Below are 18,544 nucleotides of genomic sequence, written 5' to 3' on the forward strand. Positions count from 1 at the left end.
AGATCCCGAAGACGTTAGTAGTGCAATCAGCACGGCCCAGAACTGGAAAAGCCCTGGGCCGGACGGATTGCACAACTTTTGGATTAAGTGGATTCGATGCTCACATGACCGTTTAGCGACACAATTCCAAGAAGCCCTCGAGCTCGGTTCCCTTCCAGCCTTCATGACTACCGGTGTCACCACCTTGCTCTACAAATCTGGTAGTACCATGGACCCAAAGAACTACAGACCGATTACATGCTTGCCTACCATCTACAAGCTCCTTACATCTATTCTGACCACAAAAATTAATACGCATATTGTCGCGAACAATATCTTGGCCCCTGCTCAGAATGGATGTAAGGTTGGGTCTCGTGGTACTAAAGAGCTCCTCCTCATAGACATGACCATTAGCCAACAAGTTCGACGGAGCAGGAAAGCTCTCTCTGCTGCCTGGATTGACTATAAGAAGGCCTATGATTCGGTGCCTCATTCATGGCTAGAGAGGATTTTAGAGTTGTATAAGGTAGATGCAACTCTGAGATCCTTTTTAAGCTCATGCATGGGGCAGTGGACTACAGTCCTTCGGCAACCAGGTGGTAGTGAGAGGTCTCCTGATCCATTGAACTTCATAAGGATTGAGCGAGGCATTTTCCAGGGTGACAGTTTGAGTCCCTTATGGTTCTGCCTAGCACTGAATCCTCTTAGCACTCTGTTAAAGGATTCAGGGCTTGGTTATCGGCTTCGAAGAGGGGGTGAGGTCATTAGTCACCTGCTCTACATGGATGATCTCAAGTTGTTCGCACCAAAACGACAAGACCTGGTGAAGTTGCTAAAAACCACACAGGTATTTAGCAACGCCATCAGGATGGAGTTTGGTGTAGACAAGTGTGCGGTCTTACATGTAGAGCGGGGAAAAGTTGTGAATTCCCCGAATTTACAACTTTCTGAGACAATGACACTCAAATCTCTCTCCGAAACTGAGACCTATAAGTATCTTGGTATGTCAGAATCGTTAGGTATATCTGTAGAAGACATCAAAAAATCGGTGAAAGAACGCTTTTGTAGCCGACTGACAAAAGTTCTTAATAGTCTTTTGTCTGGCGGCAACAAAGTAAGAGCTTTCAACGGTTGGGTGATGCCTCTATTGATATACTCCTTCGGCATACTAAGATGGACTCAGACTGAACTTGACGCCCTGGATAGGAAGGTACGTCAGCAGCTCACACAACATCGCATGTTACATCCGCGTTCATCTGTGATGAGACTGTACATTCCACGGAAGTGGGGTGGTCGAGGCTTTTTAAATGCCAAGAACCTCCACAACCGTGAAGTGTGCAGTCTCAGGGATTATTTCCTTGCCAATGAGTGCGGAATGCATCGCGATGTTGTGGCAGTTGACAAAGGCCTCACGCCGCTCTCCTTGGCGAACGAGAACTGGCGCAAGCCAAAGGTCCTGAGCGTCGCGGATCGGAAGGACGTATGGAAGAGCAAGGAGCTGCACGGGAGGTTCTATCGGGCCCTTACAGGTCCTGATGTAGACCTCCTCGCCTCGGTGAACTGGCTACGCTTCGGTGACCTCTTTGGGGAAACCGAGGGTTTTGCTTGTGCAATTGCTGACGAGGTCATGATGACGAACAATTACCGAAAATATATCCTGAAGGACGGTACGGTCGACATTTGTCGAGCATGCCACCGTCCCGGAGAGTCACTCAGGCATATAATTTCTGGTTGTTCGCATCTTGCTAACGGTGAGTACTTGCACAGGCATAACCTAGTAGCCAGAATCATCCATCAGCAACTTGCTCTTCAGTACGACCTTCTTGAATCTGAGACGCCTTATTACCGATACCAGCCGGTGCCAGTTCTCGAAAATGGTCATGCATTGCTCTATTGGGATCGTTCTATCATCACAGACAGGACTATTGTCTGTAATAAGCCTGATATTGTGGTGGTTGACCGATCCCAACGTCGGGCAATGCTCGTTGACATTACCATCCCGCATGACGAAAACCTCGTGAAGGCCGAGAAGGAAAAGCAAAGCAAATACCTTGACTTGGCCCACGAGGTGACCGCCATGTGGGATGTTGACTCGACGATCATTGTCCCGATAGTTGTCTCGGCAAACGGGCTAATAGCGAAGAGCTTCGACCAACATCTAAAGAAGCTCTCGCTGGATGGTTGGCTCAAGGGTCAGATGCAAAAGGCGGTGATCCTCAGCACGGCACGCATTGTCCGGAGGTTCCTCAGCCTGTGACCCTGACCACCGGTAGCTTGGGCCCTGCTCCGCTACCAGCGGAATAACTATTTTTAAGTATTTTTTTATAATGTATTTTTTTTTTTTTTGATAATTTACATTGTAAAAAAATATTTAAAATTAAGAACCAAAGTTAATAAAGAGAATAATAATAATACGTACCAAGGACGGTCTTAGGCTAAGTTCAGATTGTCGCGCCTCAAGGGAGTTCACATGACAAGCGGTTTGATGCTAAAACCTGCCACTTTGATCACATCATCACATTTGACCACGGCACAAATTGACCTGAGCCCCGATTACGGTAATTTTTAACGTCTCCAATCCAGACGCGCTTCATCGATTCTGCGATACGATTGGTCAAAACAGCTGACGTACGCTGTTTTTTTTTTTGTGTTTTGACCAATCGTATCGCAGAATCGATGAAGCGCGTCTGGATTGGAGACGTTAAACATTACCGTAATCGGGGCTCTGTTCAGATGATCAGTGTTTGTAAAATGTAGGAGTGAAAGGAAGAATTTTTTTCCAACTCTATTTTTATTGGTCTATTTTTATTATTATTGGGGGAGAGTAGGGCGGTTACTGTTAGTACGCAAAAGATGATACAGAGGGCTCAGTTTGAGTTTACATCAAATGTCGTCACTAAGCAAGCGCGTTAATAAAAATATATGAAGATTTTAGTTCTTGAAAATTTCCGCTAGGGGCGCTGTACAATCCGTCATACATTTAATGTCACATGCCATGATGGACAGAGCGTGGGGAAGGTGAATGGGCAGGGCTTCTTGCCGTAGTTCTTGGGCCGCAGATGCTCCTTACTGGTGAACGTCTCGCCGCATTCGCGACCGCCATTCCTGGGGCCTCCCCTTTATCCAGCAGTGGACATCATTTGGCTGAGACAATGAGTCTTATTTGAAGATACTCCAATAAGGAACCTAAGATGTGATCGCTTCCTTCCGAGCGGGTGCTGTGCTCGGGGACCAGGGTCCAGTTATTACCATCTCGGTTTTCTATCTTAGTTAGGCACAGAACTCTGTCACCGCGATGCAGGTTTGTAGACGTGTGCCATAGTAAGATAGTGTCAGCGCCATGACTGTAGTAGCGTGTGCGTGTCGACTGTCGATAGATGTCGTCACAAGCTCGGTACGCGTGTACTCACGTGCGGGCATAGTCAAGTGGCTTAGACGATGAGCTCGTGCTCGAACGTCTCGCCGCACTCGCGACAGCCGTTCCTAGGGGAAGTCCTTTGTCCAGCAGTGGACGTCACTCGGCTGAGACGTCATCGAGCTCATGCTCGTTACGTGTATAGTCTGGTCCGTGAGCACGAGCAACATAATTACGCGCGAGCGATAAGGATGGGTAGCTTGGGGTCATTGGACAAAATTCTACGTGCTCACGGACCGGGCTTTAGCGTGTGCTCACGTGAGGACAGAGCGTAGGGAAGGTGAATGGGCAGGGCTTCTTGCCGTAGTTCTTGGGCCGCTTGCGAGCGTGTTGGCGGCGGTGGTGCGCGCGGAATTGTTCCTCGCTGGTGAACGTCTCTCCGCACTCGCGGCAGCCATTCCTGGGGAGACGATTTTATTCATTATACAGGGTGTTTGGCGGAAGGTTAGACAAACTCCGTGGGTGTATAGGTAAGGTCATTTTAAGAATACAAGTTCGCCCATTTGACCCTAAGTGAGCTACTTTTTTTTAATTGATATTTTTGTTTTTATTTACATCTCTAGCTCAAAATGTTGCCTAAGAATCGGTTGAAACCACGCGAGAAAAAAAAATGGAAGCTCTTTTTAGGTAAAAAAAAATAAATAAAAATTAAAAATTCAATAAAAATAAAAATATCCATTAAAAAAGAAGTGGCTCACTTAGGGTCTAATGGACGAACTTGTATTCTTAAAGTGACTTTACCTATACACCCACGAAGTTTGTCTAACCTTCCGCCAAACACCCTGTATACATCATAATCAGTAGTAGTCAACTGCTGGGGCTTTAGACTAGGCGCAGACCACCGACTTTTAGTTGGCCGATAGTTGGGTCGGGCTGTTAATTAGAATGGACAATGGACATGTATGAAAATACGCACGTATGAAAATGCGCACATTACACCGATTTGATATCGGCCGATTCTTCATACAAATTAGAATCAGGCCCAACTATCGGCCAACTAAAAATCGGTGATCTGTGCCTAGGCTTAAATTGACCTAACTGATCAAAATCTGAACTTCAAATTTGAAAAAATAGGTCGACTTTAGCGGCATATGGCGTAAAGTTCATTTCCACATTTTCCACTATGGCGTTAACCGCTGGTTATGACCGTGGCGAGCCGACGTAGTCGAGCCCTCTCAATAAGGACTATTTTACCTTGTCTCCGGCTGGTAATAGTAACCAGCTTCTGCCAACGACTTTCCGAAAAACGTCACTCCTAGCTGGTAGCTTCGCGAGTGAAGTTCTGAAGTTGGCCCGGTTTAAAGGCAACCTTATCGCTTCCTACATAAAGCATGTTAGGATATGCCCTTAATACGCTTTCATAAAAATCAGCTTAAATACACATGTCATGCTAAATTGATCTCTACTACTACTTACTTAAAGTCCTGGTCCTGCGTGTGCTTGGCCGAGGTGACCATGTGCCGGCGGTAGGCCTCCATTGACGAGAATTTGACATCACAAAGCGCACAGTAACCGCCTTCAGTGCTATCACCTTCAGCTTCTTCTGGTTCCTGTCAAATTATATGGTATCTGTAGAAATGTCTTAAATATGCTATTGAAGTTTAGGCAGAAAAGGAGCAAGTAATAAAATCGTTTTTACCCGACTGCGCGACGTTAAGCAGTGGTAATGTGTTTAGCAGCCTATGTATTTTTAGTCATAATAAGTTATAGGTACAAGTACGTCCACTAGCGAAGACAGTGTGACATCTCAAACTACGGTTTAATAGTCGTCGCAAGTCGATAGTAGGTACGAGATGTCACACTGTAGCGGTCGTCGCAAGTGGACGATACTCGATCGCAGAACGCATCCATATCCAATGTGGCAAATCCTTCTACCCTTAATACGGCAGTGGGAATCCCACCATATTTGAACTTTATTCCTTTATCTTAAGGTCCAAAAACAATAAAACATTTGGACTTGTTGTGACTCACGGCGTCCTTGTGCATCATGGTGCGGTGCACCGTGCATGCTGAGCCCGAGCCGGCTGACGAAGGAGTACCCGCACGCGCCGCAGATGAACTCCGACGGGTGCTTCAGCCGCACGTGGCTCAGGTACGACCACAGAATAATAATAAGTACTACGTACAGAGGTTTTACTTCGCGAAGGTATTTAAAAAAATGTATGCTCAATGTCATTAACAATATGGTGTAATTTAGCCTGTCTCAAGAGTCAAGCACCATTTTGTTGACAAACGTCAGTGATCGGCACTGCGCCGAAGCTATAGGGCTGACGGCTGACTTCGGTAAAATGATGTGACGTGAGGTGCAAACTGCGGAAAATGGCGGAGGAAATACATGATTTAGCATGAATTATCATGAATAATATTAACTACTTATTTACCTCTCAGCTTCTTGAGGCAACTTAAAAAAGTACATTCTGTGTTTTTATAATACCTATTTAGGCAATTAAATACTGCACAGTATTTAGTACACTATTTTCTTTATTTTCTTCCATCATACACAAGAATACGCGTGCGTGAGTCAATGTTCGCTCGTATGTGAGGCCTTGTCGAATAGTATCCTGTAGGTGGGCCATCGTGCGTGTTTTGTTTTCGATGTAAACTCGCGGAGATGAACAGGCCTGGTACGACGTCCACTCGCTGGACCACAAGTGTTACAACTCACGGCGTCCTTGTGCATCATGGTGCGGTGCATGCTGAGCCCGAGCCGGCTGACGAAGGAGTACCCGCAAGCGCCGCAGATAAACTCCGACGGGTGCTTCAGCCGCACGTGGCTCAGGTACGACGTCCATTTGCTGGACCACAAGTAAGTGTAAGTGCCAGCTGATATACATTAGGATCCGTCATAGATAGCTAAGGCAGCAGTTATAGATTGTTTCATCCACGAAGACGCACCCCACCTAGGGTTGCCAGGTCCAAAAACACAAAAGCCGGACTCTGTGCTTTATTTGGTCCGGACATTTTACCCTAAAAGCCGGACATGCCTTTTTAAATAGCTAACGTACTATGTCACGGGGGGGGGGGAGGTCAATTAGCGTCATAGTTCATGAGTGGGATACTATCATCTTTGAATGAACATTATTCTGAAGCTCGAGTTTCGACTGGCACGGCAGCCACATAAAAAGCCTAACAAAGGCCGGACAGGCCGGACAAGACAATATTTGGCCGGACAAGCCCCTAAAAAGCCTTCCCTCGACTAAAAATTGGTGGGGCGCGTCTTTGTAAATGATACGATCTATAGCCAGTGATCAACATACATGGACCGCTCTTCCAGTCAAAATCAACAGTTTGACTGCTCATCATGCTTAACAAATGACAAGTGCGCGTGACATGGAGCGCCAGAGCAGTCGAAAACTCGATCAGTCAGTGCTTTTCTGGCGACCGCACGATGTTTCACCATACTGCCAACAGCTCGAGCGTTTGTGACTGGTTCGGGCCCAACCGCCCCAAGTATCACAACTGTTATTACTTTGGTTAAGTTATCAATACTAGCCACTTCAAGCGGTCCATGTATGGCGAACCTAAATCAGCCTATGACAGTCCACTGCTGGCTGGACGTAAGAATCAATTCAATTAACAAACTTTAATCATAATCGAATGTGACGAAATAATGCAATTGAATTTAAACGATAGATGATCATATTTTTCATACAATAGATAAACTCAACTTACGACAATATTTCATCGCAGTGCTGACATTTGTACGTGACGCCTTTGTGCCATCTTTGATGCTGTTTCGCTTGAGTTCTGAAAGGATGAAGAAACTAAAATTAAAAAAAAAACACACTTAAGTGACTTAACTTTATCTAAAGTAACTACTTGCACTTGTCACCAAAAATGTGTGTGTAAACTTCGTTACAATAAACTAGAAACTTACGAGAAGCCACGCCCACTTCTCCATGGTTGTTGTTTTAAATCTGTGGGCGAGCGTATATTCCGTCAAAGTTACATGAACTAAGCATCTTTTTTCCATAGCATAAGGTACACATAACGTTCAAACAGAACTCACGTGCACTTGGAGACGCAGGGCAGGCCTTGCAAACGTATTTCTTCTCGTGAAAGATGCTTGTTCTAAAGTAGGATAAGCAAATCTCGCACAAATAGTATGTAATCTGCACCTTATTCCCATGTCATAGGATACACAATGTTCAAAGTAGCATCACAGAATAATAATAAGTACTACGTACAGAAGTTTTACTTTGCGAAGGTATTTAAAAAAATGTATGCTCAATGTCATTAACAACATGGTGTAATTTAGTCTGTCCCAAGAGTCAAGCACCATTTTGTTGACAAACGTCAGTGATCGGCACTGCGCCGAAGCTATAGGGCTGACTTCGGTAAAATGATGTGACGTGAGGTGCCAAACTGCAGAAAATGGCGGAGGAAATACATGATTTAGCATGAATTATCATGAATAATATTAACTACTTATTTACCTCTCAGTGTCTTGAGGCAACTTAAAAAAGTACATTCTGTGTTTTTATTATTATTTAGGCAGTTAAATACTGCACAGTATTTAGTACACCATTTTCTTTATTTTCTTCCATCATACACAAGAATACGCGTGCGTGAGTCAATGTTCGCTCGTATGTGAGGCCTTGTCGAATAGTATCCTGTAGGTGGGCCATCGCGCGTGTTTTGTTTTCGATGTAAACTCGCGGAGATGAACAGGCCTGGTACTACGTACAGAAGTTTTACTTCGCGAAGGTATTTAAAAAAATGTATGCTCAATGTCATTAACAATATGGTGTAATTTAGCCTGTCTCAAGAGTCAAGCACCATTTTGTTGACAAACGTCAGTGATCGGCACTGCGCCGAAGCTATAGGGCTGACTTCGGTAAAATGATGTGACGTGAGGTGCCAAACTGCGGAAAATGGCGGAGGAAATACATGATTTAGCATGAATTATCATGAATAATATTAACTACTTATTTACCTCTCAGTGTCTTGAGGCAACTTAAAAAAGTACATTCTGTGTTTTTATTATTATTTAGGCAGTTAAATACTGCACAGTATTTAGTACACCATTTTCTTTATTTTCTTCCATCATACACAAGAATACGCGTGCGTGAGTCAATGTTCGCTCGTATGTGAGGCCTTGTCGAATAGTATCCTGTAGGTGGGCCATCGTGCGTGTTTTGTTTTCGATGTAAACTCGCGGAGATGAACAGGCCTGGTAGCATGCAGAACTCACGTGCACTTGGAGACGTAGGGGCAGGCCTTGCAGGCGTATTTCTTCTCGTGAAGGGCCACGTGTTTGGACAGGTGGCGCTTGCTCTTGAAGCGGAATTTGCAAATCTCGCACTCCACGTCACCTGGTTTCTGTTGGGGAAAACATTCTAAAATACATATGTATATTGTAAGAGGTACAGTGCGGGCTAAAACGATTCGAAACGTGACTCCTCCCTCCTCTCTAAGATCTACGGAACTAATGCTTTTAGTCTCTTGTACACCTGTACAGCAAGGATCTATAATTTCCCGCCAATAACCCAACCAGTGATGGTTGAATAGTCCAGGAGGATAGCTGATTGTCTTGGAAACAGCGACGAATTTAACTGGAGGGTTTAAAGTAGATAGGTATTTACAATATCGAATTCCCTCGATTGCAATGTTTATTATCCTACTAATATTATAAATGCGAAAGTTTGGATGTCATGATGTCTGGATGTTTGTTACTCTTTCACGCAAAAACTACTGAACGGATTTTGTTGAAACTTTACAGTATTACTGTTTATAACCCAGATTAACATCATCATCATCATCAACAGCCCTTTACAGTCCACTGCTGGACTATGAGCCTCCTCCACTATGGTGGAGGGATTTGCCATAATCTCCACGCTTGGCAGGCGGGTTGGAGATCGCAGTTTAAAAGATTGATGTTTTTCAGAGAGCGCTGCTGCCCATTCTCTGTTTGTTGTGTAGTCCCTAAGTCGCCTCTTACGACACCCGCGGGAAGAGTAGGGGTTGGTGACAAATGTATTCTACTCTGCCGTCACCACACGGCGTCAGATTAACATATAAGCTATAATTTATGACGATCTGTGACATACTAAATTTCACGCGGGTGAAACCGCGGGCAAAAGCTAGTAGCTTTCTAATAATGAGATATACCCCATTGAAAGATGCGATATTGGTAAATTGGAAGACCTATCAGTTGACCTCTCCTACTTATTTGACAGTTGCTGCTCTGCCAGTTCTACCGTAGTAGTAGGCGTGGCTAGATCGAATGACGTATACTAACGGGCTCGTGTCGCGACAGGTGATGCTTCCAAGCCTTGCCGTCTATGAAGCCCTTGTAGCAATGCTCGCACTTGAACACCGAGTTCAGATAGTTGGACGAGGTCTTGCGGTTTTCTATCTCCTGAAACTGTTCTTCTCTCTGGAAATAAATGGTACATTAGAGTCTCTAGTGAATCTCATCATCATCATCATTTCAGCCACAGGACGTCCACTGCTGAACATAGGCCTCCCCCAATGACTTCCACATCGCACGGTTGGTAGCGGCCTGCATCCAGCGCCTTCCTACTACCTTTATCAGGTCGTCGGTCCACCTTGTGGGTGGACGTCCCACGCTAGTGAGTAGTGAATCTAGTGGGCTGTAAAAAGAAATGATCTCTAACCTCAATTAACACAGAGCTCAATTTAGCATAGTAACTGTTGTCCACGAATGGACACTTTTTGATAAATAGGTATTTATACTTTTTTACGATATGTTTTTTTATTGTCTATTAACTTTCGATGTTCGCTTTTTTATTATTAATGTCACTTGAGGAAGAATAGACGGTATACGTTTCTGAAACTGCATTTTATTGATACGACGAAATTAGAATAGTTAGTACGATTAACATCTTCGAGCCGGATCACTAGCTTATTTTTCAGCAGTTCTCAGTTTATTGGTAAAAAGCGGTTGGTAAAAATTGGATGATGGTAAATACACGTTCGCAAAAGGAACCAATTCAGGCAAGTAGCGAGGTCGTTCCAATGCCTCCTACACCGGCCACCCAAACGGATCCTTCGGAAACACAGGTAACAACCAGTCCGATTATCGATACCACCCGCCCGTCTTCCTCATCCGCACGTAGCCGCCGCTCCTCCGCTACGATTGTTGCGAGGAAACTCGCAGCGGAGGCGCGTCACCTTCGCCGCCTTGCAGAATTAGAGCGTAAAGTGGCGGAGGCCGAATATCAAGCGGAGCTAGCTTCCATTGAAGCATTGAGTGAGGCAGTCTCGGAGTCCAGTAACTCACGAGTGGCCGAATGGCTGCAGGACTCCGAGAACGAACCGCACCNCTACTAGACGACGGGTCTACAGCCACGCTGATCGACTCCGACATCGCCTCTCGAATAGGCGCTGAAGGTCCTCAGGGACAAATTCATTTAGATTGTGTAGGTGGTTTAACAAAAGATAGCGCCGTGCAGTATGTGGATTTTGAAATAAAAGGTCGTTGTTCTGATACGAGTTACCCTATTCAAGGGGCGAGGTCGATAAAGGACTTAGGGCTGCGCAGCCAGTCTGCGCCACGAGAAAGCCTCCAATCATTTCCGTATTTAGCTGACATAGTACACGAATTATGCTACGATGAAGCGAGGCCCATGCTGATTATAGGTGTCGATAACTGGCCTCTCACAGTCGCTTCCGAGACCAGAAGTGGATCGAAATCTCAGCCGGTTGCCATTCGTACTCAACTGGGATGGGTTTTGTTTGGGTTTTCGAGTAACAAAACGCAAGCGGTTACCTCGTCCATTCCTGTGTTTCATATTATGGTATCACGCGACGATCCGAGGCGTGAATCGGAAGCTCTCATCGAAGAACAAAATAACCCCGGCGCTTTAAAGCTACTACATAAAGAGTTGTCCGACCTCTCAGTTGCCGATCACTCTAATGTTGTTTTAGGTAGTTCGCTGTCACCCATTTCATTCACTCGCACTCTGGGATTATTTTGGGAGTCGGTTAATAACGTACTAGGGTTTAATTCTGGTATCAAACAACCTCATCATTTCACCGAGAGGGAATTCATGCGCATTTATTATCCATTTAGGTTTTTCGGCTCCCATAGTAGTGAGAGGTCGGATACTTTTAAGCTTAAGCCCGCTTCAATTCCCCGATTGGAATTGCAGGGAGCTTTGATAGCTTCTCGTCGGGCCACGGCTATTGGAGACGCACATCGAATTAAACCGCGTCGGCGTTTTTTCTGGACTGACTCTCTCACTAGAACATGCGGCATTGAGTCACGATGTCCAGACCTTTTAGTAACTCCAATCAGTGAGTGGCCTGCAGAAAAGGCTTCAAGTCACCCATTTCATATGATATCGTACCACCCGAACGTATGACATCGTACCACCCGAACATGTTTCAGATCCCATCAACGTTGTCCATTCATTAAATCAGCGGCCCTTACCAGTAGTAGCTAACGTCACTCATTTTAGCTTTTGGTTTAGACTGGTAAGGACAACTGCTTGGATCCATTTATTTTTCACACTCATATTCAAACACCAGCACTTTTTTCGAAATTTTTGGGTTGAGGATATTTCTTTAACGTAAAACTTAGTTTCGGTCTTCGTTCCCTTCCGCCACCTCTTCTTGCCCATTGACGCTGAAATCTGAGGACGTCGTGCAGAACGGCACCTTGCTCCTGGAGTCATCTGAACGTTTTTCAAGAGGAAATGCTTTGTTTGTTGCGCCACCAGCCTAGCCAAGAAAGAGCTACTGCTACTTTCGCCTGCTCATTTTTCATTATCATGAAAAACTCGCCCATTGCGACACGGAGAGCGTCATCTATGAACTGCGGCAGAAGTTTGGATTCTCGGCATACGAATCGAAACGCGGTGCGGTGTGTCGTACATTGATGCCAGAATTGTAAGCTGCTTCGGAGATCAACGCTCTGTCCTTCAATGAGAGATCTTCCGGAGGAAAGATTGGCTCACCAGCGTCGATTATTTTGGACCAACTGAAGTAGCAATCGGTCGCAGGAAAGAGAAACGGTGGGGGCACTGTTCACGTGCATGGTTGAGAGACATCCACCTTGAGATCGTTACAAGCCTCCCTGCGGATGCGGCTATTATGTGTTTCCAGAGGTTCATCGCACACCGAGCACCATCCTCTCCGATGATGGCACGTCATTTCTTGGAGCTAATCGGCAACTACGAGTCCCTTACGATACGATCAATAAAATCGTCTGGCGCTTCATACTCCCTTCGGCTCCATTTATGGGCGGCACCTGGGATCAACTCGTGCGAAGAGTCAAGACTGATATGATGGGCAGGAGCTGTTGGCGGAAGGCGCTCCGACTGGGTGGTAGATACGAAAAATCGTTCTCCTCTAAAAAAGGGGAGGATGTCCACGAATGGACACTTTTTGATAAATAGGTATTTATACTTTTTTACGATATGTTTTTTTATTGTCTATTAACTTTCGATGTTCGCTTTTTTATTATTAATGTCACTTGAGGAAGAATAGACGGTATACGTTTCTGAAACTGCATTTTATTGATACGACGAAATTAGAATAGTTAGTACGATTAACAACTGTAATTAAACCGAGAATAAAAGACCATGTAATCTGCTCTTTTGGTCAAATTGGTTGATTCAAATCTTCAAATCCTGGCCAAACTAAAAATACACAAGAGTTATTTTTACATTATGTCCCAGCTGGAAATCGAATCTAGAACAAGAGTTCACCTCTCCCGCCGGATTTCGGTCTCCAGGGATGCCATAATGGTTGCCGCTGCGTCATTACACTTACGGAGAGCGTGATGATATTGACATACTCCTCCATGTTGCTATCATCTCCCGGCACCCCGCCTGTGTTAGCCGTTCGCCGTCCGCGCGCCGCTCTAGGCTTAATTTTGGATGGATCCTTCTTAGGGCGACCGCTCGACCGACGCATCTGTGATGCGACTAGTATCATTACACTTACGGAGAGCGTGATGATGTTGACGTACTCCTCCATGTTGCTGTCATCTCCTGGCACCCCGCCTGTGTTAGCCGTTCGCCGTCCGCGCGCCGCTCTAGGCTTAATTTTGGATGGATCCTTCTTAGGGCGGCCGCTCGACCGACCCAACTGTGATGCGACTAGTATCATTACACTTACGGAGAGCGTGATGATGTTGACGTACTCCTCCATGTTGCTGTCATCTCCCGGCACCCCGCCTGTGTTAGCCGTTCGCCGTCCGCGCGCCGCTCTAGGCTTAATTTTGGATGGATCCTTCTTAGGGCGGCCGCTCGACCGACGCAACTGTGTTGCCACTGTATTATTACACTTACGGAGAGCGTGATGATGTTGACGTACTCCTCCATGTTGCTGTCATCCCCCGGCACCCCGCCTGTGTTAGCCGTTCGCCGCCCGCGCGCCACTCTAGGCTTAATTTTGGATGGATCCTTCTTGGGGCGACCCCTCGACCGAGGCAATGGTGACTCTGGTGGTGGATCTAGTTGATCGTCAAGCGGTAACTGAGAAGAAGCAATTATTGGTGATTAAATTAAGAACTATAGATGAATTAAGTCTCCTTGTTTTCCTAAATAAAAGATCCCAGTACTCCCAGTTGGTTAAAGATCAGTTTTGAAGGAGGTCAAGTAATGTACCTACTAGAAAACTTTATCTGATTGAAAGTTACTTTTTCAAACCTAAATTACAGTTTTTTGTAAACCCTGTTATNGTACTAGCCTTGCCAAACTTCTGAATTGCCTTCTCATGGCGGGTTGTTTTGAAATTAATTGTTCCGCTATTATCTGTGGTTCAACCCTGGACAGTGTGGACAGCCAGGCCCAATTCGATTGTAAGAAACTAGTCGATGGTACAGCGCAATGGAGGCATGAGCGAAACAACAATTATGTTGACAATCCAGCTGGTTTTGGTGTAAATCTAAGGAATTATTTACTTTGACACTATCTCCCTGCTCTCAATGAAAGCTTGTTTTGTTTTGTTTTTTGGAACTTAGGGCTGATTTTTCAATCGTTGGATAACTTTTAACTGAGGAATAAGTTTGGCACATTGACAGTTTTAGTATGAGAAATATGTCAAAATGACAAGTTTATTCTTCAGATAAAAGTTAACTGACGATTGAAAAATCGGCCCTAAGACTACCTACTAGATNTTCAAAAGGCGGTGATCCTCAGCACGGCACGCATTGTCCGGAGGTTCCTCAGCCTGTGACCCTGACCACCGGTAGCTTGGGCCCTGCTCCGCTACCAGCGGATTAACTATTTTTAAGAATTTTTTTTATAATGTATTTTTAGTTTTTTTTATAATTTACATTGTAAAAAAAATATTAAAAATAAGAAGGAAATTAAATAAAGAGATAATAATAAAAATCTTTATTTTTCTCCACAATCTAACTGACATAAAAGTATTACAATAAAAATAGTACATCATGTATATAATAGATTGTGAGAGACTGGTGTCTGAGCTAGGCGAGGAGCCTGTGTTACAGAGACCAGTACTCTCATCTCTCGGAGGATCCGTTTGTACATACAATGTTAGAAACACGCAAAAAAGTCTACAAAATTGGAGATAAAAACTTACGAATTACAAAATATAGCACTCTAAGAAATGTTTGAGGTCGCGCTTGTGTGAGTGTGTGTGTGTGTGTGTGTGTGTGTGTGTATGTGTGTGTGGTGTGTGTGTGTTTTATGTGTTGTGTAGTGTTAGTGAATTTTTCTTGTCTATCTAAGTGGGAGAATAATATTTTCTGTTTCTACCTATATAATTTAATGATTGCAAATATTTTGTTAGTTTTGATTTCAGTTCAAAGGTAAACAATTGAATTACTTTTTGTAAGTTAATCAAATAAAAGCGTTGCCATTTTCTTGAGTTCCCAAATCGAGTCCACGTCTCGACAGACGTGTAGGATTTTGCTCGATGGACCAACGATAATTAAGAACATACTCGTACATTATTCATCATCATCAGGTCATTTCAGGTAATCAGAGTAGACTTATAGCGCGGTGCGGATAATATTAAATGGGCGTTGCAGTACTTGTGGAGTTTCATACTGACCGCCTCGAGTTGATACGGTTACGATCCCTTTTCGTGTTGTGATACGTCCTTCAGTCTCCGCCACAGGAACACAACTCTCTTACAAAAGTCCTCCTGGCTAGCTACCACCATCTTACCTAAGTCTGTCGCCATAACAACAATGTTCACAGCATTATTGTGTTCCGGCACTTAGAGGTAAGATAGCCAGTTCCTCCGTGGTTGAGGATTCCGGGTGAAGCTCGCTTCCACCTTCGGCCTGATCGTCACTTACCATCAGGTGAGATACAGGCCAAGAGCTTCCTCGTAGTGGATAAAAAAAAAAAAATGATAGGGTTAATGATAAAATGTTAATTTTTCGATATCCTTGACATTTATTTTTGTAAACGTCCGTCATCGATTAAATCGATACTCGTATGAAGCAACACTAACTCAAGTCGGCAAATCCATTTTGTTCAATGAAAGTTAGCAGATAAATTTAAACAGGGCAAGCAAACTAAATTCAGACCTGTCATGAAAATAATGTGCTGCGCTGTTGCTTAACAACTTTTGAACAACTTGTTGTTACAGTCTGGAAACGGAAGAATTACTTGTGGGTTATGTTATGTCTGATTAATTGAGAACTGAAAATAAAAAACAGACACCGCTAAAATTCTTATGGGATTTATTTTGCAGTACGGGACTATCCCCACCTTTCGTTCCTACCGCTGCAACTCTTGTGTAGCCAGGATCTACAGCTTGACCGCCAATAAAAACCCAACCAGTGAAGGTCAAGTCCGGGGGGAATGTTAAACTGTCATTGGACCCCCAACGTTATTTACAGTAGATTAAATAATCATAATCCATATGTATAGATGATGTATAGAATCAGAAAATTAAATCAGGAGACGCGTAGGAGAACCAATGTAATCTTTAATTTTGTCACCTGTCATCTGCTTTGTACCTACTGAAGGGAATTCGATCTGGTTTTCCCTATTTTCTATTTTCCTATTTTCTTTCGGTTAATTTCGTTGCGGGTCCATATTAAGATTAATTTTACCTTAGAGCAAACTTGGCTTCCATTATGTCCCAGGGGAGACCTTTTTCTTCCTGTATTGTAGATCCTGGCAACACAGGAGTTTGATGAGGATGAGAGGTGGAAATAATTCCGTAAGCAAGGTTTACAACCTTTACCATTCTGTAACTTGTAGCGAACATGATAATCTCCAAAGTGATTTAAACCACTGGACCAAGAAGCTATACCGTTCGTTCGTTCATTTCAGTTAAATGATGTCCACTGCTGGACAAAAGCCTCCTCAAGGACTTNCGTTCATTTCAGTTAAATGATGTCCACTGCTGGACAAAAGCCTCCTCAAGGACTTCACCAGATCGTCGGTCCGCCTAGTGAGAGATCTGCCGACACTAATCGTCTTTTACGAATGAATACCTCGGGAGTAACGAAAACAAAAGAGGAGACAAAAAATTGTCTGCTGAATATTTTTACGAGGTTTTCATTGAACGCGATAGATGCCACTACAATCGTTCCATTGCATTCGAATATAGGTGAGCTCTCCATAAGGGGGGATTTTGCCTTAATGGCCACGCTTGGCAGGCGGGTTGGCCTCATAAGAAGGCTCAAGGTCACCCAAAGGGCGATGAAGCGTGCTATGCTCGGAGTTTCGCTACGTGATCGAATCAGAAATAAGGAGATACGTAGGAGAACCAGAGTGACTGACATAGCCCGCAGAATCGCTAAAATCAAGTGGCAGTGGGCGGAGCACATAGCTCGAAGAGCTGATGGCCGCTGGGGCAGAAAAGTTCTTGAGTAGCGACCACGAGCCGGAAGACGTAGCGTGGGCAGGCCTCCCACTAGATGGACCTACGATCTGGTGAAGGTCGCGGGAGGTGCCTGGATGCGAGCGGCGCAGGATCAGTCTTCGTGGAAATCCTTGGGGGAGGCCTTTATCCAGCAGTGGAAGTCTTTCGGCTGAAATGAACGATAGGTGAGCTCGAAATGTGCATTGAGTAGTTTTCTTATATGAACATAAAAGTTTTTTTTGATAAAAAATCGACTTAAGTACGAGGTTTTCACTCGTCAACGACGCTATGCGCCCTAAAGCGTTTAATATATTATTATACTTATTTAATTCAGACAGCGAGTGACCTCCACAGAAAACGGTGATAGGAATAACAACGCACTCAGCTATATTACGAAAGGTTGGCCCCAACACGTCAAAAGTAACTTTCTTCGACAAATGTTTTCCGTACGTGATAGGTTCCCGAAGGAAAGTTTGGTTAGAGTACAGTCAGATGAGTATTCATTCTTCTTAAAAAATGCAGAATATACCTACTTACAATTTAACTTCATTAAAAAAATGCAAAGTCAACAGATAAAATTTGAAATCGAATTCTTATTTTAAACAAGAGCTACCTAACAATGAAAGTTCTATATCAAAATCGGTCCAGCGGTATTAAAGAGTAGCCGGAATAAACAGTTTTTGTAATTAGTTACCAGTTAGGTAGGTAGGTACCTAACATTATGTATTTTAATCATGCATTCAATAATGAGACATAAAAATAATTAGATGAGATTACAAATAGACGTATGGGGACGGCCGTAAAAGAATACTTTTCCCCACCGCCCACAGGAGGCGTGTCGTAAGAGGCGACAAACTCCTGTAGCACCGGACGGGCAGCAGCGTCTGCGTGCGAAACCAAGTAAAAAACTGCGATCGCCAACCCGCCTGCCAAGCGTGGCGATTAGGGCAAAACCCTCCAAATGGTAGCACAAACAAAAAAACGGCCCCTAGTCCCCGGCGGCCCCACTATCCCGGACCACGGTAGCGGTCACGGTAACGGTGGGGCAAGGGGTGCGAAGAATCCCCGGGGGATGCCAGGCTACCAACACCGACGACCTCTGGCCCTGGCAACCTATAACGCTCGCACACTGCGTACAGACGTGAAGCTAATGGAACTCGAGGAAGAGTTGAGCAGGTTACGGTGGGATATCGTGGGATTATGTGAAGTCCGAAGAGAGGGGGAGGACACCATAATTCTTAAATCCGGAAACCTGCTCTATTTCCGGGAGGGCGACCAGCAGTCCCAGGGTGGTGTCGGGTTTATCGTCCACAAGTCCCTTGTCAACAACGTGGTCCAGATCGAGAGTGTTTCGGCGAGGGTAGTGTACCTGATACTCAGAAT

General features: G+C 44.6%; 1 protein-coding gene across 1 annotated transcript; it reads right to left on the reverse strand.

The window, feature by feature from the left end:
• Positions 1 to 3,622: 3,622 nt before the first annotated feature.
• On the reverse strand, positions 3,623 to 15,499 carry LOC114352709 (zinc finger protein 468-like). Its single transcript, XM_028304384.1, has 8 exons — positions 15,434 to 15,499; positions 13,657 to 13,842; positions 9,636 to 9,773; positions 8,589 to 8,716; positions 7,067 to 7,141; positions 6,060 to 6,189; positions 4,811 to 4,944; positions 3,623 to 3,794 (listed from the first exon to the last, which is right to left on the reverse strand). Exons 1-8 carry the CDS (start codon positions 15,497 to 15,499, stop codon positions 3,638 to 3,640), a joined length of 1,014 nt encoding a protein of 337 aa, XP_028160185.1. The 3' UTR covers positions 3,623 to 3,637.
• Positions 15,500 to 18,544: the final 3,045 nt, after the last annotated feature.

This window comes from Ostrinia furnacalis, unplaced genomic scaffold (genome assembly GCF_004193835.3).
Source record: "Ostrinia furnacalis isolate ACB-3 unplaced genomic scaffold, ASM419383v2 OfSCF1425, whole genome shotgun sequence".
Lineage (NCBI taxonomy): Eukaryota > Metazoa > Arthropoda > Insecta > Lepidoptera > Crambidae > Ostrinia > Ostrinia furnacalis.

What these genes read in the sequence shown, in the direction of transcription:
- LOC114352709 (XM_028304384.1), bottom strand. Translation starts at nt 15,499, where the DNA reads ATGGTGGTAGCTAGCCAGGAGGACTTTTGTAAGAGAGTTGTGTTCCTG. An exon ending in TCAACATCATCACGCTCTCC is followed by an intron (nt 9,774 to 13,656) that starts GTAAGTGTAATA and finishes ATTTATTTCCAG; the next exon opens with AGAGAAGAACAGTTTCAGGA. An exon ending in CACTGCGATGAAATATTGTC is followed by an intron (nt 6,190 to 7,066) that starts GTAAGTTGAGTT and finishes CTTGTGGTCCAG; the next exon opens with CAAATGGACGTCGTACCTGA.